The sequence below is a fragment of the Camelina sativa genome, chromosome 6 (genome assembly GCF_030686135.1).
Source record: "Camelina sativa cultivar CO46 ecotype springtype chromosome 6, ASM3068613v1".
NCBI classification, from domain to species: domain Eukaryota; kingdom Viridiplantae; phylum Streptophyta; class Magnoliopsida; order Brassicales; family Brassicaceae; genus Camelina; species Camelina sativa.
Window position 1 is genome coordinate 27,752,348 of NC_141885.1, and position 24,437 is coordinate 27,776,784.

Consider the following 24,437-nt stretch of genomic DNA (forward strand, 5'->3'; position numbering starts at 1 on the left):
ACGACCTTCCCTCCTTTTCTTTTCTATTTTTCTTCCATGGCTTAAAAACCAAGAATTTATAATAAAGAATTTGCAAAAGTTCAATCCTGATGTTGATTGGTAGCATAGAAGAGCAAATCTAGTGGGAGATGTTGGAAGGGTTGCTCAGCAAAAACAAAATAACAAAATATTTAAAAGAAGGAGAGAGAGTCAGAACGTTATTCAATGGAACAACTTCAGAAACGTTGCTAACCATGTATCTGATATCTGTTGAGCTATTATTGGTTTAATTTTTTATTTTTCATTTTTTTTAAATAAATAATTAAAAACAATAAAATATTATGTTTGAGCAATTTAATATGTTTCTACTCATTGGACATGACCTTAGTAGTAGTACTACAATGAAATACCAATAGTTGAGTTTTGATACATATGTTGAATGGGATTGGTAAGATGATTATATTTTTTTCGTCTTTTGCACACATGGCAAAATGGTGTAGAATGGTTGTATATGTGTTATGTAAAGTATAAACTTATAAGACTTGTGTCATTGTGTGAATCGATTTTTTTTTTTTTTTTTTTTTTTTTTTTTTGCAGAATCCAGAGGACTGTTCTGATATCGACTCGACAGGCTTACTAATCAAAACTCATCATACTCATGCAAAACAAAATTATGGCGTTATTTGAGAATGTCAATGATGGTTCGCGATACCAAAAAATGCGAAAACAAAACTCTGCAATATACACCGTTAAAATTACATGGGTTCCAGAAGGAAATTTGGTACATGGTCATATGTTATCATATACTACAGTTCATGATGTGTAAGCTTGGAAGGTAATATGAAAAAGGCAAGGGAGAGTAAATAACGAAATTTGGCAATTTGGTAATGAGACTAGAAGAAGAACAGCACGTGGGTAGGACATAGTGTCACACCCAAAAAGACAACAAACCAACGAAGCAACCATAATTGTTTGGTCCTTTTTTTTTTTTTCTTTTTGGCTTAAACGTTGTCTTTCCTTTTTGGCAAATAGTGGATTGCAGCCGAATATTACACTACCCAATATTCTTCTTTTAATCTCGTTAAAAAATCCACCATTCATAATTTCATATCATGCATATTATATATATATATATATATATATTCATGTTAAAACTACTTCCTATATATGTGTAATGGCGTGGCGTTTTTTCTTCTTTCAGATTGGCAATTTATTGATCTAGACTTGGGTGTAGTTGGTACAATAAAGTTGCATTATAGACAAACAAAATTCCGATGTCATGATTAATTGTCTGATTGATGTATAGCTTATTAATTAGCTCTTTCATTAGTAGTATACTAATTTATAGCCTCATGGATAATGGTGAAGATAATAACATAACATAAAAAGAATCTCATTTCTTTTTTATTGATAAAAGGATATCATGTCTTTTTTTTTTTACTGCTTATTATGAGGATCACTCATTATCATAACTAAAATTGTTGGAGAATTAAAAGTAAGAAAATTTTGCTATAAAGTAAAGTAACTGTTGGAGAATTAAAATGATCACTAAACCAAAATTAGTAATGTTAGAAAGAAAATATTAGTAGATTATTTGTTGAATGAGGTGTCGCTATGTCTTTTAGGTACGGGTGAGTCCATGTGCTTATCCTGACAACGGTCCAAATAAACCGCCGGTTCACCTCGACCACATATTCAACTCCTTTTTATAATAGTTTTTTTTTTCTTCTTTTCTTTTCTGGCAAATTAAAATTCAAACATTAAAAAGGAACATTCATGAAAGATACATGGATAAAATTCCACATAAGAGTATACAGTATCATATAAGAGTAGAATACGACATTTGATTAGAGTACATAAAAATAGCTGCAAAGCGGATTTTGAAACTCTGGCCACACACTTTAATTATCATTAATCAATAACAAGCATTATCAGTAGCAGCAGGCTAGCAGCATACTACATGATAACGTTAATTAATGTAATTAAAATAAACTAATTAAATAATAATCATCGTCGTGTTTTTATTTAAGTTAATTTTCCATTTGTTTGCATTATCTTCCAACATTGAGAGGTTTCGTCACTATAAAAAGCACCACTCCCTCAAGCTTCTCTGCAACATTAGTCACAGAGAAACCCCAAAAACCTAAAAAGAGCTCCAAAGAGAGAAAGAGAGAGATGGAAGGCAAAGAAGAAGATGTTAGAGTCGGAGCTAACAAGTTTCCGGAGAGGCAACCCATCGGAACATCGGCTCAGAGTGACAAGGACTACAAGGAGCCACCACCTGCGCCTTTGTTCGAGCCAGGCGAGCTAGCTTCGTGGTCTTTCTGGAGAGCTGGAATCGCTGAGTTCATTGCTACGTTTTTGTTCCTTTACATCACTGTTTTGACTGTTATGGGTGTGAAGAGGTCACCTAGCATGTGTGCTTCCGTCGGTATCCAAGGTATCGCTTGGGCTTTCGGTGGTATGATCTTCGCTCTCGTCTACTGCACCGCCGGTATCTCCGGTAAGTCTTCTCGATTTCACTCTCCGATTTCACTTAATTAGAGCAAGTTTAGGCTTCACCCAGGAACAAATTAGGGTTTACAAACATATAAGTAGATCTCATTTAGAAGATTCGATCTGATTTGTGTATGTTATATTCAATTTCTCAGGTGGACACATCAACCCAGCGGTTACGTTCGGTTTGTTCTTAGCCAGGAAGCTTTCGCTTACACGAGCTGTGTACTACATAGTGATGCAGTGCTTAGGAGCTATCTGTGGAGCTGGTGTGGTTAAGGGTTTCCAGCCAAAGCAATACCAGGCTTTGGGAGGTGGAGCCAACACCATTGCTCCTGGCTACACCAAAGGAAGTGGTCTTGGTGCTGAGATTATTGGTACCTTTGTCCTTGTTTACACCGTCTTCTCTGCTACTGATGCCAAGAGAAACGCTCGTGACTCTCACGTTCCCGTATGTTTTTACAACTCAATCAATAAAAGGATGGGTTTTGGTTTTGTAACATCGGATCTAATTGGTTTTGGAAATTTTTGACAGATTCTTGCACCGCTCCCCATCGGATTCGCTGTGTTCTTGGTCCACTTAGCAACCATCCCCATCACCGGAACTGGAATCAACCCAGCAAGAAGTCTTGGAGCTGCTATCATCTTCAACAAGGACAACGCTTGGGACGACCACGTGAGTAGTTTTTCACTTCTCTCACCAAACTTACAGTCTATAGACTTTGATTAAATGGTTTACTGATTGATCTATTTGTAATTTCTTCTTCTTTCAGTGGGTCTTTTGGGTTGGACCATTCATTGGTGCTGCACTCGCTGCTCTGTACCACGTTATAGTCATCAGAGCCATCCCATTCAAGTCCAGAAGCTAAGCTGATTGTGTTATATTTATAATCTGGCTTTTCATCTTTAGTTTGCTTTTTCTTTTGTGAATCTACTACCTGTGTGTAAAGTGTGTTTGTATGTGTTGTTCATCTTCCTTTGCCTAATGGAGACTCTTATGTAAAACAAAGAAATTCCCCAGAAACATCTGTAATCTTTCTTCTCCACTTATCAAAGGATTTCTATAATTGGCACCTTCGGGCCATTTGTCTAGTAGAGACATATGATTATCTTGAATCCAAGTGGACCAAACATATTTAATGCATTACGTTACACTCTGCTACAAAAAGAAAAGTGCCATTACAAATAGAATCATGCCAAATGATATCGACAAAATTAGCTCAACTTCAAGAATATGACCCCTATCGATTAGAAAAACTACGAATCAACAAATCGTAGAGAACTTAATGAAAATTCAAAATTCATTTTATATATATATATATAAAACTTGGATTGTGAAACATCAGAGAGTTACACGATTTTTCTACGGATTACCAATAAGAGTTGGAACTGAGGAAAATAAAATCTGCCCAAATCGCGATCAGATCTCCAAACGATTTGACATCCAATACAAGTAAAACCATAGTTGATAAAGTTGTATTAAAATAAGATCTTATTAAATCAGATTGAGAGTTTGCTTACAAAATAATGAAATCAAATGTTACTGTCTGAATTACGAAAAAAAGAGAGTAATAATAATAAACGAACAGAACAAACGCACTTTGCAAAATTACCTCTATAGAACTATGCAGCCAAATCAATCAATCAACGACACGCGCCAAAAAGGCGAGTGCCACACTCTCTATTCAGACAGTAAATGATAGATGCGATTGCTTCACCTAATCTACCTAACTTGAAACGCCGTTACCGACCCCGTCGACGTTAGCTGTCTTCTTCTCCCGTAGCTCCGCCGCGATCCCCGTTAAATCCCGTTCGTGGACGTTAACCAAAAGACCGTACTTCATGAAAAGAGTTAACGACATCTTCTGTTCCACCTTATGCCCCGCTACCACCGTCAGACGGTGGCGGAGCAAAACCGCCGCCGCTATTGATTTCATTTGCAGATAAGCCAGATCCTTACCCAGACAGATCCTAGGGCCAGCATTGAACGCCACGAATTTAAACGGATCGTGATTGATAAATCTCCCACCGTCCGATTGCGAGATCCACCTCTCCGGTTTGAATTCCATACAATCTTCTCCCCAAGTCGATTTCATCCTCCCCGCCGAGTAGATCGAATACGTAACCGAAGAACCCGCCGGCACGAATGTCCCGTCCGGCAACACATCGTCCTTCACGGCGCGTTTTGAATCCTCCGGCACCGAAGGGTAAAGCCTCAGCGTCTCCGATAACGCCGCTTTTAGATAAACCAATCGATCAAGCTCCTCACACGACAACGGCTCGTCCGTCCATAATGCCACGTCATCGACACGTGTCTCGATCAGAACGGCGCAGATCTCGCGGAGGATTTTGTACTCTATGGTCGGGTGCTGCGTAATCAACCAAAAAAACCAGCTCAGCGCGACTGATGACGTGTCACGTCCAGCTAGGATGAAGTTGAGCGCCACGCGCTGGAGGATCTCGTCGGAGTAAGATTCCTTCTTTTTGATGAAACGCGACAAGAGGTCGTCGTGTTGGTTCCCGTCACTGTGCTGACTCATCAAATCTTGCTTACGTGTCGTAATAATCTCAGACAAATAATTATCTACCTGGACCAAGCTTCGGGTCAAGCTGACTTCTAAGCCGAGACGGAGCCATCTCTTGAACTTCCATAAAATCTCCGGCAATATAAACCTTTGTAGTGAAGCCTCCGTGGCTCGATCGAAAGCCACCGCGAATGTGTTCACCGGAAGACCCGGTGCGCAAGTCCTCGGATCTTTTCCGAAAGTCAAGCCGCATATGTTATCAAACGTAAGCCGAAGAAGCAAATCTTGAAGATCAATCGGCTCAGAGCCAAGCCGAGACGTTTCGAGAATAGGTAAAAACCGAAGCTTGATCGCTCGGTTAACCCAACGAGCCATGGCTTGACGGAGAGTCCTCGTGGTGAACTCCAAGGCGGCGGTCTTACGTTGGAAAAGCCACGTGTCACCGTCGGAGTTGAAGATTCCTTGACCGAGAAGATCATGGAAAACGGCTTGCCACGTTGGTCCTTTAGGGTAGTTATCAAACCGGTTCTTGAGAATATGCTCGAGGTTTCTTGGATCGCAAGTGACCGTCACGAGACCTTGTTTCTTGGCTAGAAACGGAATGGCGCAGATGCATGTCTGATACGTACCGGAGCAAGCACGGAGGTTGTCGGAGATCCAGTCGTGCATTCGCTCACAGTTCTCTATGAGACCAGGGAGACTACCCAATATAGGCCAAACACGTGGACCTTTAAGACAACGAGATATGAATGTGAGCCATAACAAATACGCCGTGATGGCTGTAAGAATCATTAGAGCAGTGGATATATCCATGATTTTCCGGGAAAATGTTTTGTGATTCCTTTTCCCTCAGAGAAAAAACGTTATGGCACAAAAGTTGAGAAGTTGATGGAAATAGAGACGGCCCAGGTGGTGAAAAAGATAAGAAAATTTCCCAAAAGAGTGATGAAGTTTGAAGAGAGAGAGAGAGATAGAGAGAATGGTTATATAAGAGATGAATGAAAGAACACAAGAGAGAAGATTTATAGAAAGAGCAATTATGAAAGACAGACTGTGTTTTTTTTCTTTCCCTACAATGGATTTTTCTCTGTAGATCTCTATTTCTCTATATGATTTTATCTCTCTAGATCTCTCATAAACTAGAGGAGTGAAGAGCTTTAGGGTATGTGAAGCATGAGATGGTATGCACTACCATTAATGTTCCTGCTCTAGGCTGGTAGCTAGGTGGTTGGAGACTTTATATATTAATCTCAATATATAGAGAAGAAGAAAAATAAGTGTTTGAACGGTAAATCTTCAAGAGCATTAAAAACGTTTAGTTGAGGAGCCTAAGGAGAAGAGGAAGACAGAGAGAGATCTATGACTAAATGACCCACAGTTTTTCAATGTCCGAGCATGAACCATTTATACAATTGATTTCAAAACCCACAAAAAAGAGAGATCAAATTTTAAAATATTATGTATTAGAAATTCGTGTAAAAGAAGTCACAAAGTAAGCATGGGATGTTGCCTCATCGTTTTATCTTATTCTCGTGGCTATTAATTGCATACTATATGTTTTGAATATCTTAATTAGGGTTTTGTATGTCGGTTCAAGGGAGATGATGGCTTATAGACGATTATTTACTTATTAGTCATAGGCTACTGTTTAACGGCAAAATGACAGTGTGATTTCGCTATTCTGCGGGTCTCTTGTCTTTTATCTCAAAAAGTTATTTATGTTCGGTTATTTTATATTTCTATCAATATTAAAAAAATGAAAACTCAATGTCATTTCAACTTTTCACGTTCAAGTTAAACTGTTTTATTTAACTACCATAATAACTAGTATTACTATATCACGTTATTTCGTTGATTTTTAATAATTTTTTCAAAAATTATGATACGCTTTGACAAGTGTACGTGCGTGTATATAATTATAGAACCCTATTTTGTGGTATAGAGTGTAGGTAGGAGTAATTAATTAGGGCTTAGATTTGATATTGTTAGGGTATGGGTGAACAAACTCACCAATGATAGTTTTGCTCAACTACACAACTTATATAGGTTGCTTATGGGTTTGGTGACTTCTGTCAATATAATTTCAAAAAGCTTATAAAGCATTCAAAGCTCACAATTATATAATAATGTGTCCCCTTCTTAATGCATGATCACTGATAAATTAATTAATGTAAGAGCCAATACAAAAACTGTATACGAGAAAACCCGTGATGTGTATATGGGCTGCGATCAACACACAGTTTTAATTCTACATTTTGACGACTCGAGGATTGGAAAACTAACTACATTAAAGAAACTATCAGAGAATTAGTTAAAACTAGACATATATATCCCTTCTGAGGATAACTGTAATTTGTGAAGGAAGATAAAAAATTGTTTTTGACTTTTTTCCATCAAAAGCATGAATGAATGCATTGACCCACGAAAGTCAACTTCCGAATTTTTTTAACCAAGAACTGCAGAATATGCGGTTCGAACTTCAATACGTCGAAAATGTGTAGACTGAATCCATAATTATTTTCCATTACAGCTGTATGAAACAAGGTGAGCTTTTAATGAACTTGAGTGACAGTTGGTTTTCAGTTGATTTTTTTTTTTTCTTTTGCTAAGTTTTTTTTGTCTACGACTCGTTTGTTTTTGCAAAATATGAGTTTTTAACATATGTTCGTGTAATTTTGTGGTTAACTATGCAACATTTAAGTTGAAACTTTAGAGAAAGGACAAATCGACAGAGAATATAAGTTATCTAATTAGGTTACCTTCCCATCAACGGCAAAGAAAACATACTTTTATAGACCGCATAAATAATAATATTTTTGCTTACAATTAATTATCAGATTTAAGATATGAATCTGACAGTTACGTACGGGGAAGTTACATAAGTAATAAACAATAAAATAGTTAGATTAGGTTAGGTATTAATATCAAGTACTCCCATGCACTATTTGATTTCTTTTTTACATGAAGGAATTCTTGATAGTTGATAGTTATAATTTTTTTTTTTTGTGTGTTTTGGAATAAATGCTATGATGACTTAATATGACTAGAAAATATTTTCGAAATGGCACATTAATGGTAATGAGTTTTTAACTTTTTATGGTTACCAGAGTCTTAGAAACAAACTTAACCTATCAAGTAAAGTAATAACACAATAGAAATCATTAGATTTCGTGGGTTGTCCCACATGAAACTGGTCATTTAGGTGAAACAAATTGGTCACTTAACTTGTCTCATTTTGCATTTAAGACCATATACAGGATTTTTCTATAAAAAATACTAAAAAACCATATTGAAAAGTAGCTAAAATAATGAATGAATCATTATGATAGTTAGTTACCCCGTCACTTTATCCACATGGTAATTAATACTAGTAATCCAGACAACACTCAACCACTCTGATCTCTGGAGGCTAAACAGTTCATACACACATCATCACATGCTTACTTAATTATCTTTCATTATTGGTTGATTCGTTTATTACCGAAACTATACGAACGACGGATTTTTATTTTGGACTACTGTGTGACGCTAACGCATGATAAAGCCTGGTTTTGTATCCGCGTAACATGGTTTTTTTTGTCTGTGATTTCAGCATTTTTACCATTTTTATGAAATGGCAATTTATATTTCTTTACTTGTGTACGATTCCGTCAGTTCTGCTGCAAATCAGAACGTCTGTGCAATAAATATTTCCCCTATTATAGTCATCATATAATGGAACTATGGAAGTGAATAGAAATAGACAATTACCAAAACAAAAACAAAAAAATCATAAAAGTGTGTATATATTTCCAGTTTCCACACTATCACAAGCGCTTGACACCTAAAGAGAAAGCTTTGTATTGTAAAAAGGCATTTGGATCTCCATTCTAATGATACAAGATAATGAAGCAACATAGGCTCTTTAGAAAGCAAAATGCTTTTGACAATCAGGCACACATATGGGAACTCAATACCAAGTCTTGTAGTTACCTATGAAGCTCTTGTGAGATACAAATGGTAAATTGGCCTTTTTGTCTCTTTCAGTTTATCATACTTTAGATCTCACTGGACGGGCCACTCCTTACGAGAGAAGCTTGTGGGTTACTTCTCACGATCATATCTTTCAAGCGAGAGAGAGGTTCGAGTAGGCTGCTCAGCTTCTGTGTGGGAACAAAATATTCAAGCGTTAATTGTCAATGAATGGCCTTTTGTTGGTTACCACTAGTAAAACATTATGATTCTGACAGAAGTTTTTTCGTTTATAGATGATTAACTACCTCACTACTGATGCTTGATTGCCACTTGAGTTGCAAAACCTGCCACCTCTCTTGTTGCCAGCGTTGACCAAGAACTACGAGTCCTGTGACCGCAGCGGCAAAGAATAAGGACCATATCGCATTTGCTTCTCTTGTGCCTGAATAGATAGATATAGCTCTCCTTCTCCACCAAGCTTCACAAGGAAGTTTGTCTGCTGATCTTTTGGCATCATCCTTTTCGGCATCAGAATGGAGATCTAAGTTTCCTTCTGCATAATCATTCGCCTCGGCATCAAGTAACCCGTGTTCGTACATGGCTGATTCACTTCCGACTGACTCCATGTGTCTAGACGAGCCAAGAGCAGATTCACCATAGATACTCTGTTGGTTGTCTCCAGCTTCATAATGAAACTGATCAGACAATCCCTGACCTCGCAGCAACAAGTCTTGGCCATCCTTTCCTTGCTCCTCCTCGAATAAATGTTCATCAATAGGTAAATTCTCATGCTCGCTAGGTGGGAATACGAAGTGTTCAGACATGTACAGATCACGTGAAGTCTCTGCTCCATAGTAAGCATCGTACTTGCGAACATCTCTTGACCCAACGTTAAACGGACCAGGAAAAGCAGCGTAAGCTGATGAAGTAAGGGAGACGACTTCCCATTCATTGCCACGAGGAGGATGCTCCTCATGATCCTCTTTGTTAGCCATCCTCAACCAAAAGAATCTCCAATGACCCAATAAAACTGAAAAAAAAAAAAAAAAAAACCCTTTTTTCGGTTAATAGCCACAAAACAAACATAGATTCTCTAACACATCTTCAATTGCAAAATCAGTAATGCAGACAACCTAAATACACGAGCAATTCTGGTTTCTAATAGAATTCAGAGTATCTTCAACAAGGATTTGAATTTGGGAACCAATCGATGTAAGAAAACATCAGAATCAGAACCAGACACCAAACCAATTCAATTCCTTGACTACTTTCGTCAATCAATCTATAAGATACAAAATCATCTCTTTACACAACTAGCTTATCACAGAACTCGAATCGAGGTATTACTAAAACCTAAGTGGACAAAATCAAACAACAATTGAGAAAGGAGAAAGCAATAATGGTTAATCAGGAAATATACCTATGAAGAGACGATACGAATAGGAAGGAAGGGGATCCGGGAGAGAGATTGATGATGAGATTTCTCTATCTTCCCAGAAGAGAGACTTGAGAATCTCTGGGAAGAGATCAGCAATTATTTTGATACCGGCGATACCGGTTCTTAGGTCGGCTGAATTGACGGTGCGACCGGCTGCAGGAGGTAATCGATTGGGTACGTCACCGATAATAACAGGTCTCTTTACATATATATATATATGCGTGTGGATTGACGCAAACGCAACGCAACGCGAAAAAATATGCGATTTTTATAAAAACGTCATAAACACGTGGCTTATTGTGATTGGCTCTGGGGAGTGTGAGTAAAACAAAACATTCGTCGTCTTTAAACAACAGATGTGTGGCAGCTGCTTGAATTGAAACTAGTGTTGGAGAAAGAGAAAGAGGAGAATGGGAGATCTCTATGCTTTGGACTTCGATGGAGTTCTCTGTGATAGTTGTGGTGAAAGCTCTCTATCTGCTGTTAAGGTTCTTTAATAATCATATCAAATCTACTCTCTTAGCTTTTCATCTCTGAAACTCGTGTGGATTATTTTAGAAACATCTGATTCTGATTTTGAAAAATTGGAACTTTAGTTATTGTTTGAGCAGCATCCCCGTTGATATGTTCCGTGTTGTTTATATATATAGGCTGCGAAAGTGAGATGGCCTGCTTTGTTCCAAGGAGTTGATTCCGCTTTAGAGGAATGGATCGTCGATCAGATGCATACTGTAAATTACTTTTTCCCTTATCGTAGAGTATTGTTGGTATCTGATTTAGTTTAAATTAAGATTCTTTTCTAGCTCAGTTCAAGAGTTGGTGTTTGTTAGGTGAGACCTGTGGTGGAAACTGGCTATGAGAATCTTCTACTTGTTAGGCTGTTATTGGAGACGAAGATACCCTCTATTCGAAAGTCTACAGTGAGTGAATCAGAACTGTCTTCATTGAACTTAGCTTGGATTAAGAGATTAGATTTGTATTGTAGATGATGCATTGCACTTGTTTATTAAGGTTGCTGAGGGGTTGACTGTTGATGGGATATTGGAGAGCTGGGCAAAGATTAAGCCTGTAATCATGGAAGCTTGGGATGAAGATAAAGATGCTTTGATCGATTTGTTTGGCAAAGTTAGAGACGATTGGATGAACGAGGACTTGACAACTTGGATCGGTGCCAATAGGTAATAATATGTCTTCAACATCAAATCCTACTAGACAACACAAGTTTGAGACAGTACAAACAGTAAAGTTTCATATTTTCTTGCACATTTACCCTCCATCATAGCTTTGACAAATAGTCTACTATATATATGCAGATTCTATCCAGGAGTTTCAGATGCACTCAAATTTGCCAGTTCAAAGATTTACATTGTGACCACAAAACAGGTGCAGTAGTAATGATTCCATTCCAATTCAAACAGTCTCTCGTCTGTCGCTATCATGAGCTGAACTTTTAAAAGTATGGATGGGAAAAATTGCAGGGCCGCTTTGCAGAAGCATTACTGCGTGAAATAGCAGGTGTGATCATACCATCGGAAAGGATTTATGCTTTGGGTTCAGGGTCAGTATCATTATGAGGTCCATTAAATAAACGTTGATCTTGTTTCTTATCCAGATTTTACCCTTAAGCTAGCTTTTCTTTTTTTCTTTTTCTGTTTGATATCTTAACAGGCCAAAGGTGGAAGTGCTAAAGCTTCTTCAAAATAAACCAGAACATCAGGGCTTGATGCTGCAGTAACTTCCATTACATATACCTATCACTAATTCTTCTGTCTATATGACTTGGTGGTAATAGTAACCATTACTTTACAATCCTATGGATTGTTTTGATTTGGCCAGCTTCGTGGAAGACAGACTTGCAACGCTGAAGAACGTCATCAAAGAGCCTGAATTAGACAAATGGAATTTATACCTAGGTGGACTCTTCCCTCTCCCATACCATCTCTTCTGATTCTCCTAACTGGTTTTCTAACAAGAAAAACTTACCTCCAAAACAGGAAACTGGGGTTACAACACTGAGAGAGAGAGAGCAGAAGCAGCAAGCATTCCCAGGATTCAGGTTATTGAGCTCTCCACATTTAGCAATAAGCTTAAATGAGTGCATACTCATCGGGGTGAAAAAAAAGCTTTCCTTTTTTATTGTATTCTACGGTTTTCAAGGGAAATTTATAAACCAAACTTGTTAAAGAAATTTCTAGTAAGATTCAGTAAAAGAGTTGAACTTTCAGTACTAGCCAAGATAAAAAGCTTTATGTGACCACCTATAATTCATCCTTGGTAAGATCATTATTGTTACTATCACCACCTTCATCATCATCTTTCCTTCCATCCGCTTGAAGTTTGTCGACAACATCTTCAAGTGGAGGATCTCCAGGTCTTCTAAACTCTTGCTTCCCTATCTTAACCTCGTAAGCTTCTTCTTGGCTTAGCACGAACTCCGTTAGCTAAATGAAAATTCACCAAGAAAGAGATTGATCGTGATGTTATATAAATCCAGACTAATCTACTAAACAAAGTTTCAGCATTTGGATGGCGCATTTACCTCAGTCACTAGCTTCCCATTTTGCATGTTGAACATCAGGGTGCTTCGATCTACAGCCATGAATCTGACTCCTATCCCTCCTGTTCTCAAAACTTTTGTCCATTTCATAGCAATATCAATCACCATATCCTGAGATTGAATCAAAATATTAAACAAATCATGATTCAGAGAAATTATGAACAGTAAGTATTTCGTCTGAGACTTACATAATTTTTTTTTTTTTTTTTTTAACAAAATAGACTTACATAACTTAAGGACCCAAATTCACGAATCAATTTGGGATTTTTTTTTTTGTTTTACCTTGGTACGGGGGACGCCTAACCGGAGCTTGACGAATCCGACGACCGGTCCAAAGGTCCGTTTAGCCATCTCCTCTTGGATCTGATCGAATCCCAATTTCGAAAAATCTGGAGGCGGATCAAACTCCGGCGTGGTAGCTTGCTTCCCCCACTCTTTCCATGAATCGTCTTCTTCATTGTCTTCAACGTCGTCTAGATCGTCGGAGATCTCGATCCGTCGCTTTCCTGCCTCGGCGATCTGGACGAATCCGGAGAAACTCGAGATGAGAAGAAGAAGGAGGCCAAAAAGTGGAATCAGATAAGAAGAAGAACGAGCGATCATCTTCATGGTTAACAACAACAACTTGTACAGATACTTTCGATTCCAGGAATCAGATACAGCAGACGAAGTAAGCCGGCATTTCTAAAATCAGTAAGCTTTTTTACAAATCTCTCAAAGACTCAAACCATAATACTGTAATGTGATTTATTTTATTTTTGCTTGTTTTGTGGGAAAATTATTTAAACGACATCAAAACTGAACTCGTTCAAAATATCAAAAACTGTGCGCCGTTTTAATCTCTTATAAAAGAACTGCGTGCCGAAATTAATATTGACGTAAAGATGAAAACGACACAAGCTGTACCATAAATAAAACAGAGTAATTTATCTCTAAAGGTCTAATCTATAGCTAGACAAGAGGTAAAAATAATGAAGTAAAAATCAAAACTGGAACCAAATACACTGAATGGTTGATGATTTGGGTAGAATCAAGGATTCTCACAAATTCTATTAACAATCTCTCTCAAAAACTAGATTTAAAGCTTGAATTGAAAAAGAATTGAAATCTCTTAAAGAACAAGGTAGATTTTTCTCTCATAAACAATTTAAGAACTAGAGTTTTTTGTATTGATTTTTGGATGCTTTGCATAGAGGACAAATCTCTCTATTTATATGAAATATTTAGATTACAAGATAAGTAAAACTTTCTTAAATCAAGTGCTAAAAAAAACAAACATTAGCCTAATTTTGATTTTCAGGTTTGTTTTTTTTTTTTTTTTTATATTACCCAATTACAGAAAAAAGAAATGTAAAATTTACATGGAAAAATAAAAATAAAAAAAAAGTAAGCAATCCCATTTGGTAAGTTATGGGAAAACGACACGTGTATGATCGTGATTAGTGGGAAGAAGGGTACTTAGTTTGTAATAAAAAGTGAAAACCGAGGTTAAACCTCGTGGAAACGCATTTTCCGTGTTCCAACTGTATCGAGAGGATTGGGACCCACATTCGAAAATAAAATAAAGCGAAAACCACATTAATAAAAAAATAGTAATAGCCACGTGGACATAAAAACCGTACCCGAATATCCAATCCGGAATTCGGCCCGAAAAACCGGATTCGACTTGGGTATGAGTTTGCCTATAAAACTTTATTGGGTTCTATTTTCTAATACCCGTGGGTTCGGGTTAGGGTCGGATAATATCCGGTACCTATTTGGGTACCCATTAAACCCGAACATATAAACATATTTATAATATTTATCATTAATATAATGCAATTATCCCAAAATTATGATTATAATCATTTAGTTTTATACCTAAATATCAAAAATAATCAAAATATCTAAAATATTTTGTTATGTAAGTCAAAATTTAACTAAATTTATTTAAATTTAATTATATTTTTCGGGTACCCGGTAGTTCGGGTACTAATCGGGTTCTAAAATTTGTAACCCAAACTGATACGAATCCGATAGTACCCAAACCGAACTGAACCCATATATCTAAAAATATCCAATCGGTTCTATTTTTGTAAACCCATTTATCCGAACCCGAACGGATAATACTCGAACCCGAACGGATTACCCAGAATACCCAACCGTATGAGTCTCAACCTTCTCCCCGAAAAAAAAAAAGGAAAAAAAGAAAAGAAAAGGGAAGTAACGAAAGCCAGCTAGGGTTTGACTGCGAGAAATTTCTGATCTGCGTGAATTTCTCTCGAGAGAGAGAGAGAGAGAAAGAAAGGAATCGATCATCGATTCCGTGGATATCGTTTCCCTCCCCTTTTTTTTTTTTAATTTTTATTTTCGTATTATTAATCTCAATCTCCTCTCTAAGGGATCTGAGTTTATACCGTTGCATCCCGCATCTTCCGTTTCAGATTTACCCCAAATTCGATGCAAATCTAGAAGATAGAGAGAGAGAGAGAGGTGTGTGTGCGCGCAACAACGACGACTCAGTGTCTCTCCCCCCCACCCCCTCTCTTGTGTGTAAAATTCGAAAGTTCTATTTGAGGAACCTTTTTTATCTTTGCCGAGAGGGTGGGCGCTTCCTGTCCGATTTTTTGCTTTTTTATTTTTATTTTTTTTGGAGGGATTTATTGGGTAAGGTTTTTTGAAAACCTTTTTTGTCTTCTTCTTCTTCGAGTGTTTCAGTTGAATCTGGGTTTAATTGTTTCGAGTGTATCGACTGTTAGATTCATCCACGAAATTGTATGCAATCTGGAGCCAGTGGCGGAGGACCCGCTCGTAATCCGGGCATGGGTCCAGCTGGTCGGACTGCCTCCACCACATCCGCTGCCTCTCCTTCTTCTTCTTCTTCATCTGTCCAGCAACAACAACAACAGCAGCAGCAGCAGCAGCAACAGCAGCTGGCTTCTAGGCAGGTAATGGATTCTTAAACTTTTGAAGTCTGTGTGTTGAGGTTTGTTTTGTTAGTAGTACTAACTAGTAGGGATCAAATGCTTTTTTTGCATTTGCCAGTGTTCGTGTCTCTTCAACTTGCGGTTATTCAATTTTTTGTAAAGTAACCAGTTTCTTTATATTGAAGCTCTTGTTGGTAGTATATTGTGTAATGGTAGCCTCTCAGGTTACCTGTATTGTTCATTTACTGAATCGTGGAGTCTGTTTCACTTGATTGTTACTAATAATGATTGTGTTTCTAATGTGGCAGCAGCAGCAGCAGCTGAGAAACTCAGACGCAAATGAAAACATGTTTGCATATCATCCTGGTGGGGTTCAGGGAATGGTGGGAGGTGCCAACTTTGCTTCGTCTACTGGCTCTATGCAAATGCCTCAGCAGTCTAGGAAGTTCTTTGAGTCTTCTCAACAACAACAACAACAACAGCAGGGTTCTTCCCAAGAGGGCCAGCAAAGTTTAAATCCTATGCAGCAAGCGTATTATCAGTTTGCTATGGCTCAGCAACAAAAAGCACATCACCAAGCTAGGATGGGAATGATGGGTTCATCAAGTGTGAGAAAGGATCAAGATGCACGGATGGGAATGTTGAATATGCAAGACTTGAATCCCATGCAGGCTTCTACTCAGCCCCAGGCCTCCTCGTCTAAGCCATCCAGCGACCAGTTTTCTCGCGGTGAAAGGCAGATGGAATCAGGTTCTCAGCAACGGAACGAAACAAAATCTCATCCCCAGCAGCAGGTGGGTACTGGACAACTAGCGCCTGGAAATATGACTAGGCCAATGCAGGCACCACCGGCTCAACAGGTTGTCAATAACATGTCAAACAACCAGCTCGCATTTACACAACAGTGGCAGGCAATGCAGGCATGGGCGCGTGAGCGTAATATCGATCTCTCACATCCTGCCAACGCCAGCCAAATGAATCACATCCTTCAGACAAGAATGGCTGCCTTCCAGAAAGCTAATGAAGGCAATGTGGCTTCACAGTCACCATCTATTTCAATCTCTAGCCAGCCGGCTTCATCTTCTGTTGTTCCAGGTGAGAACTCACCGCGTACCAACTCTGCTAGTGACGTCTCTGGGCAGTCAGGATCAGCGAAGGCCAGACATGCCATATCTACTGGCTCATTTGCCTCTACTTCCAGTCCCAGAATGGTCAACCCTGCTATGAATCCCTTCTCCGGCCAAGGGAGAGATAATCCGATGTATCCTCGACATTTAGTTCAGCCTACAAATGGGATGCCCTCAGGAAATTCCCTGCAGACGTCTGCAAATGAGACTCCTGTTTTGGATCAGAATGCGTCTACAAAAAATAGTTTAGGTCCTGCTGAACATTTACAAATGCAGCAGCCTAGGCAACTGAATGCACCGACTCCAAATTTACTAGCTCCATCTGATTCTGGTCCACTCAGTGACTCGTCCCTTCAAACTGGACAGGGGACCCAACAAACACCGCAGCGATCAGGATTTACCAAACAACAACTCCATGTTCTCAAAGCCCAGATACTGGCATTTAGACGTTTGAAGGTTTCCAGCTCTGTCATTTTCCTTCTTTCTTCTTTTTTAACGAATGTTTTGCTGGCGATGTATCACCGCCTACATATAATGTTTCTGCAAGTCAGGTTGATTGTTCTTTGTTTTTTTTTTTGCTTTTTACTTTACAGAAAGGGGAAGGTTCTTTGCCTCCGGAGCTTCTTAAAGCTATTGCTCCACCACCGCTTGAACTGCAGATACAGAGGCAGATATCTCCTGTGAGAGGACAAGTTCAGGATAGATCTTCAGACAAAACTGGAGAAGACCAAGCAAGGTCGTTAGAGTGTGGAAAAGAGTCTCAGGCTGCTGCTTCTTCAAATGGACCGATTATTTCTAAAGAGGAAGTTAATGTTGCAGATACAGAAGTAGCTTTGACGACAGGCCACAGCCAATTATTTCAAAATCTGGGAAAAGAAGCTACTTCTACTGATGTGGTTACTAAAGAGGAGCAACAAACTGATGTATTCCCTGTTAAATCTGACCAAGGAGCAGATGCTAGTAATAATCCTAGAAGTGATCCTACAGCTGATAAGGGAAAGGCTGTTGCATGTGATGGAGGCCAACCTAACGCTCCTCCACAAGAAAATTCTCCCCAGCAGCCTAAGGAAACAGCCTCTGCCAGGAAATATCATGGACCATTGTTTGATTTTCCCTTTTTCACTCGAAAACATGACTCTTATGGGTCTACACCAGCCAATGCCAATAACAATCTCACATTAGCATATGATATTAAAGATCTGATTTGTGAAGAAGGTGCAGAGTTCTTCAATAAAAAAAGAACAGACAGTTTGAAGAAGATAAATGGTCTACTAGCAAAAAATCTAGAAAGGAAAAGGATTAGGCCGGATCTTGTTTTGCGGCTTCAAATTGAAGAGAAAAAGCTTAGGCTATCGGATCTTCAGTCACGTGTTAGAGATGAAGTGGATCGACAACAACAGGAGATAATGTCCATGCCGGATAGGCCATACCGCAAATTTGTGAGGTTGTGCGAACGACAACGCCTTGAAATGAATAGACAAGTACTGGCCAACCAGAAAGCTGTTCGAGAGAAGCAGCTGAAAACCATTTTTCAGTGGCGTAAGAAGCTCCTTGAGGCTCACTGGGCTATACGTGATGCACGCACTGCTCGTAACAGGGGAGTGGCCAAATACCATGAAAAAATGTTGCGAGAGTTTTCAAAGAGAAAAGATGATGGCCGGAATAAAAGGATGGAAGCCTTGAAGAATAATGATGTAGAAAGGTACAGGGAGATGTTACTGGAACAACAAACAAATATACCTGGTGATGCTGCTGAAAGATATGCTGTTCTCTCATCATTTTTGACCCAAACCGAAGATTATCTTCATAAACTTGGAGGGAAGATTACTGCCACAAAGAATCAACAGGAAGTGGAGGAGGCAGCAAATGCTGCAGCAATAGCAGCGAGATTGCAGGTATATATATATTGTTTTGTCTACTCTACAGCGAATTATCTGTTACTCTTTGTAGATAATTCGTCAAATTTTTACTAAATTGTTGACTGCATGTTACAGAAAATAGAACTTTTTCTTTTAAAGTTATATTTTACAGTAGCTAACCTGTTTCCGTTTTTGATGCAGGGCTTGTCAGAGGAAGAGGTCAAGTCAGCAGCTGCTTGTGCTCGAGAAGAAGTTGTGATCAGAAATAGATTTACGGAAATGAATGCACCAAAAGAAAATTCGTCAGTCAACAAGTAAGTCATTAATCTCACAAAAAATGATTAAAGCAGGGAAGTAGCGAAGTACTAGTTGTCATGATTTCTAAGCCAGTGCAGCTGACTGCTTAATATTTATGTGCTTATCTGTAAAATGCTGATAATCCTGCACTTCCTGTGTAAGGGGATTTTTACGGGTCATAAAATTAGGAATAAGCTCCTTGGATACTTTCTTTCGTGTTTTCTTTAACTGTTTTCTTATGCTTAACTCTAGGTATTATACTCTGGCTCATGCTGTAAATGAAGTGGTTGTGAGACAACCTTCAATGCTTCAAGCTGGAACTTTGCGTGATTACCAGCTGGTATCTCCTCGATCCAGACTCTATGTCGTTGCATATTAAATATGTTCACTTTCATGCCTCATTTTGATGATTTCAATGGTTTTCTGCCCTGTTGCCGTTTAGGTTGGATTACAATGGATGCTATCGTTGTATAATAACAAATTAAATGGGATCTTGGCTGATGAGATGGGTCTTGGCAAAACTGTGCAGGTTAAATCTGTTCTCAATTTTGCAGGGATTCCTGGATTTACTGTACTTTCGCTTTTGGCGAGCAATAAATTATTATATTTTGCCAGCACAATGTGCTAACTATTTCATGTCTTCGCTGTGCAGGTAATGGCACTGATTGCTTACCTTATGGAGTTTAAGGGGAATTATGGACCGCATCTCATCATCGTTCCGAATGCTGTTCTGGTGAACTGGAAGGTTTGTGTTTTTGTTGGACTCTCCTATATTCCACATAATCAATGATTATTTGAGAGTCAAGTCTGCCAACTCATATTTGTCCAACTCAGTTTCTCATTAACCTACAAGCCTCTTTTATCATTATCTTAGCTTAACTTTGACTCTAGCTAACTAGCTGTTAATTGCACTGACATTGGCCATTTCCAGTTGATGAACTCTTCTGTGTTCTATCAGTTTTTTGCTATCTTTTCTCGACTTATATCTGATACCTGATTTAAGTCTTAACGATTTTCCTTCTGCAGAGTGAACTCCATACTTGGCTGCCATCTGTTTCATGCATATATTATGTTGGCACAAAGGATCAACGTTCAAAATTGTTCTCTCAGGTAACATATCTAAAAAGTTGCATTTGCTCCAGATATTGTTTGAAATTGTAGATTGATACATTCCCTGTTTTCTTTAATAGGAAGTTTGCGCCATGAAGTTCAATGTCCTCGTTACGACTTATGAGTTCATTATGTATGATCGAGCAAAACTCTCAAAAGTTGACTGGAAATATATTATAATTGATGAAGCACAACGGATGAAGGACAGAGAATCTGTTTTGGCCCGAGATCTTGACCGGTATCGCTGCCAGAGGAGATTACTTCTCACTGGAACACCTTTACAGGTTGGTAACAGTATAGCCACTTGAGTAAAAATCAATGACACCTAACAAATGGACACCAAAATACTATAAGCCGTTAATATTATGCGACTATCCTTATCTTGCTTTTATCATATTTTGTAGAACGATCTGAAAGAGCTTTGGTCCCTATTGAACCTTCTCCTTCCTGATGTCTTTGACAATCGAAAAGCATTTCATGATTGGTTTGCGCAACCCTTTCAAAGAGAAGGTCCTGCGCATAATATAGAGGATGACTGGCTGGAGACTGAAAAAAAAGTCATAGTCATTCACAGACTTCATCAAATTTTAGAGCCATTCATGCTCAGACGCCGTGTTGAGGATGTGGAAGGTTCACTTCCTGCGAAGGTAGGATCTATCGTATATCTCTGCCCTTATTTTCTATCTAGATGTTTCTTCTGATTATGCTTTTGGGTTGCAGGTTTCTGTAGTCTTAAGATGTAGAATGTCTGCTATTCAGAGTGCCGTTTATGATTGGATCAAAGCGACTGGAACTCTTAGAGTTGATCCAGACGACGAGAAACTTAGGGCTCAGAAGAATCCAATATACCAAGCCAAGATATATAGAACGTTAAATAATCGGTGCATGGAGTTGAGGAAAGCCTGCAATCATCCTTTGCTCAATTATCCATATTTCAACGACTTTTCCAAAGATTTTCTTGTAAGGTCATGTGGAAAATTGTGGATTCTGGATAGAATCCTTATAAAGCTACAGAGGACTGGCCATCGAGTATTGCTCTTCAGTACAATGACTAAACTCCTTGATATCTTGGAAGAGTATTTGCAATGGAGAAGGCTTGTATACAGAAGAATAGATGGGACTACCAGTCTAGAAGATCGAGAATCAGCTATTGTGGACTTCAATGATCCTGACACGGATTGCTTTATCTTCTTGCTTAGTATACGTGCTGCTGGACGGGGTCTCAACCTTCAGACTGCTGACACAGTTGTGATATATGATCCGGATCCAAATCCCAAAAATGAGGAACAAGCAGTTGCCAGAGCGCATCGTATAGGACAGACAAGGGAAGTAAAAGTGATTTATATGGAGGCAGTTGTTGAAAAACTTTCCAGCCACCAAAAGGAGGACGAGCTTAGAACTGGTGGTTCAGTTGACCTAGAGGATGACATGGCTGGGAAGGACCGATATATAGGTTCTATTGAGGGTCTCATAAGGAATAATATTCAACAGTATAAGATTGACATGGCTGACGAGGTCATTAATGCTGGGCGTTTTGACCAAAGGACGACTCATGAAGAGCGACGAATGACATTGGAGACTTTGTTGCACGACGAAGAGAGATATCAAGAAACTGTCCATGATGTTCCTTCTCTGCATGAGGTGAACAGGATGATTGCCAGGAGCGAGGAGGAAGTTGAGTTATTTGATCAGATGGATGAAGAATTTGACTGGACGGAGGAGATGACTAATCATGAGCAGGTGCCTAAATGGCTTCGAGCTAGTACCAAAGAGGTGAATGCTGCTGTTTCTGATTTGTCCAAAAAACCGTCAAAGAACATGTTGTCTAGCAGTAATCTGATTGTGCAACCTAGTGGACCGGGAGGTGAGAGAAAAAGGGGGCGGCCCAAGAGCAAAAAGATTAACTACAAGGAAATTGAAGATGACATTGCAGGTTACTCTGAGGAAAGCTCTGAGGAAAGGAACATTGATTCTGGGAATGAAGAAGAGGGAGACATTCAACAATTTGATGACGATGAACTTACTGGCGCTCTTGGTGATCACCAAACCAATAAGGGAGAATCTGATGGAGACAACCCCGTCTGTGGTTATGATTATCCTCCTGGCTCTGGTAGTTATAAAAAAAATCCTCCACGTGATGAAGCCGGTTCTTCAGGATCTTCTCCAGAGAGCCATAGATCAAAAGAGATGGCATCTCCTGTTTCTTCACAAAAGTTTGGCTCTTTGTCTGCATTGGACACTAGGCCTGGTTCTGTCTCAAAAAGACTGGTAGGTATCTGATCTTTCTCTTGCAGGTCTCTCTTTTTCTTTGTTGTTTGTGTAATGTTTGCTTCTTTCTTCTTCTTTGTTGTTTGTGTAATGTTTGCTTCTTTCATTGTGTTGACAGCTGGATGACCTAGAAGAGGGCGAAATAGCAGCATCAGGGGATTCTCACATAGATCTCCAACGGTCAGGAAGTTGGGCCCATGACCGCGATGAAGGGGATGAAGAACAGGTTTTGCAACCTACGATAAAACGAAAACGGAGTATTCGTCTAAGACCCCGTCAAGCGGCTGAAAGAGTAGACGGTAATGAGATGCCTGTTGCTCAGTCACTGCAAGTTGATCGTAGCTATCGATCAAAGTTGAGAACAGTTGTTGACTCGCACGGTTCAAGACAAGATCAGAGTGATTCATCCTCAAGACTTAGGAGTTTACCTGCAAAGAAGGTAGCTAATACTTCCAAGCTGCATGTATCGTCACCGAAATCTGGTAGATTGAATGCCACACAGCTTTCCGTGGAAGACAATGTCGAAGCTTCCAGAGAAACGTGGGATGGAACTAGTCCTATTGGCTCTTCAAATGCTGGTGCGAGAATGTCTCACATCATACAGAAACGGGTATGTTCTGTCAAATGGAATTTACTTCATCGCAGTATTCTCTTATTTTTTTTGATATTTTGGTGCATCTATATTGTTTCTTTGTTCTGAACTTATTCGGTCTTGGACTTTGCAGTGCAAACTCGTGACTAGCAAGCTCCAAAGGAGAATCGACAAGGAAGGTCAGCAGATTGTACCTATGCTGACAAATTTGTGGAAGAGAATTCAGAATGGTTATGCAGCTGGAGGTGTAAATAATCTTTTGGAACTACGAGAGATAGATCACCGGGTAGAAAGGCTAGAGTACGCAGGAGTTATGGAACTCGCATCTGACGTGCAGTTAATGTTAAGGGGGGCAATGCAATTCTATGGATTTTCACACGAGGTTTGAATTTTGCATTGCAAAAAAAATGAATTCCTTCAATTCTGTGGTTTGATGTACAAGCCAAATGGGTTTAAAGGTGATCGAAATTTTCTGCAGGTGAGATCTGAAGCAAGGAAGGTTCACAATTTGTTCTTTGATCTATTGAAGATGTCTTTCCCAGACACAGATTTCCGGGAAGCAAGGAATGCTCTTTCCTTTTCTGGCCCAACCCCAACTTTGGTTTCTACACCGTCCCCAAGAGGAGCAGGCTTTAGCCAAGGCAAGAGGCCAAAGTTGGTAAACGAGGCAGAAGCCGAGCCAAGCTCTCCTCAGAGAGCTCAACAACGTGAGAACTCAAGGATCAGAGTACAGATACCGCAGAAAGAAACAAAACTTGGGGGGGCAACAAGCCACACTGATGAATCCCCAATTTTAGCTCATCCAGGGGAATTAGTAATATGCAAAAAGAAGAGGAAAGACCGTGAGAAGTCTGCTCCGAAAACCCGAACTGCTGGCTCCAGCAGCCCGGTTTCACCACCTCCAGCTATGATTGGTCGTGGTCTCAGAAGTCCTGTGTCAGGTGGAGCTTCAAGGGAGACAAGGCTAGCACAACAGCAGCGCTGGCCAAACCAACCCACTCATCCAAACAACAGCGGTGCGGCTGGAGATTCGGTGGGATGGGCTAATCCGGTGAAGAGGTTGAGGACAGATTCTGGTAAAAGACGGCCTAGCCATTTATAGACGGACACTTGTTCTTAGTTCCCGAGAGGATTAAAGCCTCTTTTGCTTATATTCAATGTGATTGAAATGTGGCATTGAAAGCAATTTAGTGAATCTTTGACCCTAGTAATCAAATAATTATGTAGGTATATGGTTCCTTTCTTGTTATGTCGCTCTTTAGATCGTAATACCGAAAGTTTTTATAGTACAATTTAGAGGGTAAGCCCTTTCGTCTGCAATATGAATCT

At 39.2% G+C, this 24,437-nt stretch overlaps 5 protein-coding genes and 1 pseudogene across 10 annotated transcripts; 3 read left to right on the forward strand and 3 right to left on the reverse strand.

The window, feature by feature from the left end:
* Positions 1-1,749: 1,749 nt before the first annotated feature.
* On the forward strand, positions 1,750-3,542 carry LOC104793565 (aquaporin PIP1-2). The gene is made up of 4 exons (XM_010519950.3): positions 1,750-2,482; positions 2,631-2,926; positions 3,011-3,151; positions 3,249-3,542. The coding sequence occupies exons 1-4, from the start codon at positions 2,155-2,157 to the stop codon at positions 3,342-3,344; spliced, it is 861 nt and encodes a 286-aa protein (XP_010518252.1). The 5' UTR covers positions 1,750-2,154; the 3' UTR covers positions 3,345-3,542.
* A 407-nt stretch (positions 3,543-3,949) lies between these two features.
* On the reverse strand, positions 3,950-6,373 carry LOC104793567 (cytochrome P450 86A8 pseudogene; annotated as a pseudogene). Its single transcript, XR_015560070.1, has one exon. The product of XR_015560070.1 is annotated as a cytochrome P450 86A8 pseudogene (transcript).
* A 2,356-nt stretch (positions 6,374-8,729) lies between these two features.
* On the reverse strand, positions 8,730-10,727 carry LOC104793568 (ATG8-interacting protein 1). The gene is made up of 3 exons (XM_010519953.3): positions 10,375-10,727; positions 9,260-9,984; positions 8,730-9,142 (listed from the first exon to the last, which is right to left on the reverse strand). The coding sequence occupies exons 2-3, from the start codon at positions 9,947-9,949 to the stop codon at positions 9,038-9,040; spliced, it is 795 nt and encodes a 264-aa protein (XP_010518255.1). The 5' UTR covers positions 9,950-9,984; positions 10,375-10,727; the 3' UTR covers positions 8,730-9,037.
* A 12-nt stretch (positions 10,728-10,739) lies between these two features.
* LOC104783176 (uncharacterized) lies at positions 10,740-12,635 on the forward strand. The gene is made up of 9 exons (XM_087455224.1): positions 10,740-10,880; positions 11,043-11,123; positions 11,223-11,312; positions 11,404-11,570; positions 11,706-11,775; positions 11,871-11,950; positions 12,061-12,123; positions 12,229-12,305; positions 12,387-12,635. The coding sequence occupies exons 1-9, from the start codon at positions 10,803-10,805 to the stop codon at positions 12,485-12,487; spliced, it is 807 nt and encodes a 268-aa protein (XP_087311350.1). The 5' UTR covers positions 10,740-10,802; the 3' UTR covers positions 12,488-12,635.
* LOC147943051 (uncharacterized) lies at positions 12,505-14,131 on the reverse strand. The gene is made up of 3 exons (XM_087455225.1): positions 13,232-14,131; positions 12,932-13,060; positions 12,505-12,833 (listed from the first exon to the last, which is right to left on the reverse strand). Exons 1-3 carry the CDS (start codon positions 13,556-13,558, stop codon positions 12,651-12,653), a joined length of 639 nt encoding a protein of 212 aa, XP_087311351.1. The 5' UTR covers positions 13,559-14,131; the 3' UTR covers positions 12,505-12,650.
* A 957-nt stretch (positions 14,132-15,088) lies between these two features.
* On the forward strand, positions 15,089-24,428 carry LOC104699474 (chromatin remodeling ATPase BRAHMA). 5 transcript variants are annotated; one of them, XM_087455210.1, is made up of 15 exons: positions 15,105-15,595; positions 15,688-15,876; positions 16,167-17,438; positions 17,576-18,877; positions 19,043-19,155; positions 19,391-19,478; positions 19,581-19,667; positions 19,791-19,883; positions 20,165-20,248; positions 20,329-20,532; positions 20,653-20,895; positions 20,969-22,516; positions 22,635-23,126; positions 23,242-23,490; positions 23,587-24,428. In XM_087455210.1, the coding sequence occupies exons 2-15, from the start codon at positions 15,706-15,708 to the stop codon at positions 24,208-24,210; spliced, it is 6,570 nt and encodes a 2,189-aa protein (XP_087311336.1). In that variant the 5' UTR covers positions 15,105-15,595; positions 15,688-15,705; the 3' UTR covers positions 24,211-24,428. The 5 variants fall into 5 exon arrangements, with proteins under 5 accessions (XP_087311333.1, XP_087311336.1, XP_087311334.1 ...); XM_087455208.1 differs by having other exon boundaries at positions 15,117-15,595; positions 16,164-17,438; XM_087455209.1 differs by having other exon boundaries at positions 15,124-15,532; positions 15,647-15,876; positions 16,164-17,438.
* Positions 24,429-24,437: the final 9 nt, after the last annotated feature.

What these genes read in the sequence shown, in the direction of transcription:
- LOC104783176 (XM_087455224.1), top strand. Translation starts at nt 10,803, where the DNA reads ATGGGAGATCTCTATGCTTTGGACTTCGATGGAGTTCTCTGTGATAGT. An exon ending in ACATTGTGACCACAAAACAG is followed by an intron (nt 11,776 to 11,870) that starts GTGCAGTAGTAA and finishes GAAAAATTGCAG; the next exon opens with GGCCGCTTTGCAGAAGCATT. An exon ending in CAAATGGAATTTATACCTAG is followed by an intron (nt 12,306 to 12,386) that starts GTGGACTCTTCC and finishes CCTCCAAAACAG; the next exon opens with GAAACTGGGGTTACAACACT.
- LOC104699474 (XM_087455207.1), top strand. Translation starts at nt 15,706, where the DNA reads ATGCAATCTGGAGCCAGTGGCGGAGGACCCGCTCGTAATCCGGGCATG. An exon ending in AGCAGCTGGCTTCTAGGCAG is followed by an intron (nt 15,877 to 16,163) that starts GTAATGGATTCT and finishes CTAATGTGGCAG; the next exon opens with CAGCAGCAGCAGCTGAGAAA. An exon ending in GTTCAAAATTGTTCTCTCAG is followed by an intron (nt 20,249 to 20,328) that starts GTAACATATCTA and finishes TTTCTTTAATAG; the next exon opens with GAAGTTTGCGCCATGAAGTT.
- LOC147943051 (XM_087455225.1), bottom strand. Translation starts at nt 13,558, where the DNA reads ATGAAGATGATCGCTCGTTCTTCTTCTTATCTGATTCCACTTTTTGGC. An exon ending in TAGGCGTCCCCCGTACCAAG is followed by an intron (nt 13,061 to 13,231) that starts GTAAAACAAAAA and finishes ATTCAATCTCAG; the next exon opens with GATATGGTGATTGATATTGC. An exon ending in ATGGGAAGCTAGTGACTGAG is followed by an intron (nt 12,834 to 12,931) that starts GTAAATGCGCCA and finishes ATTTTCATTTAG; the next exon opens with CTAACGGAGTTCGTGCTAAG.
- LOC104793565 (XM_010519950.3), top strand. Translation starts at nt 2,155, where the DNA reads ATGGAAGGCAAAGAAGAAGATGTTAGAGTCGGAGCTAACAAGTTTCCG. An exon ending in CTGCACCGCCGGTATCTCCG is followed by an intron (nt 2,483 to 2,630) that starts GTAAGTCTTCTC and finishes TCAATTTCTCAG; the next exon opens with GTGGACACATCAACCCAGCG. An exon ending in ACAACGCTTGGGACGACCAC is followed by an intron (nt 3,152 to 3,248) that starts GTGAGTAGTTTT and finishes TTCTTCTTTCAG; the next exon opens with TGGGTCTTTTGGGTTGGACC.
- LOC104793568 (XM_010519953.3), bottom strand. Translation starts at nt 9,949, where the DNA reads ATGGCTAACAAAGAGGATCATGAGGAGCATCCTCCTCGTGGCAATGAA. An exon ending in AATCAAGCATCAGTAGTGAG is followed by an intron (nt 9,143 to 9,259) that starts GTAGTTAATCAT and finishes GTTCCCACACAG; the next exon opens with AAGCTGAGCAGCCTACTCGA.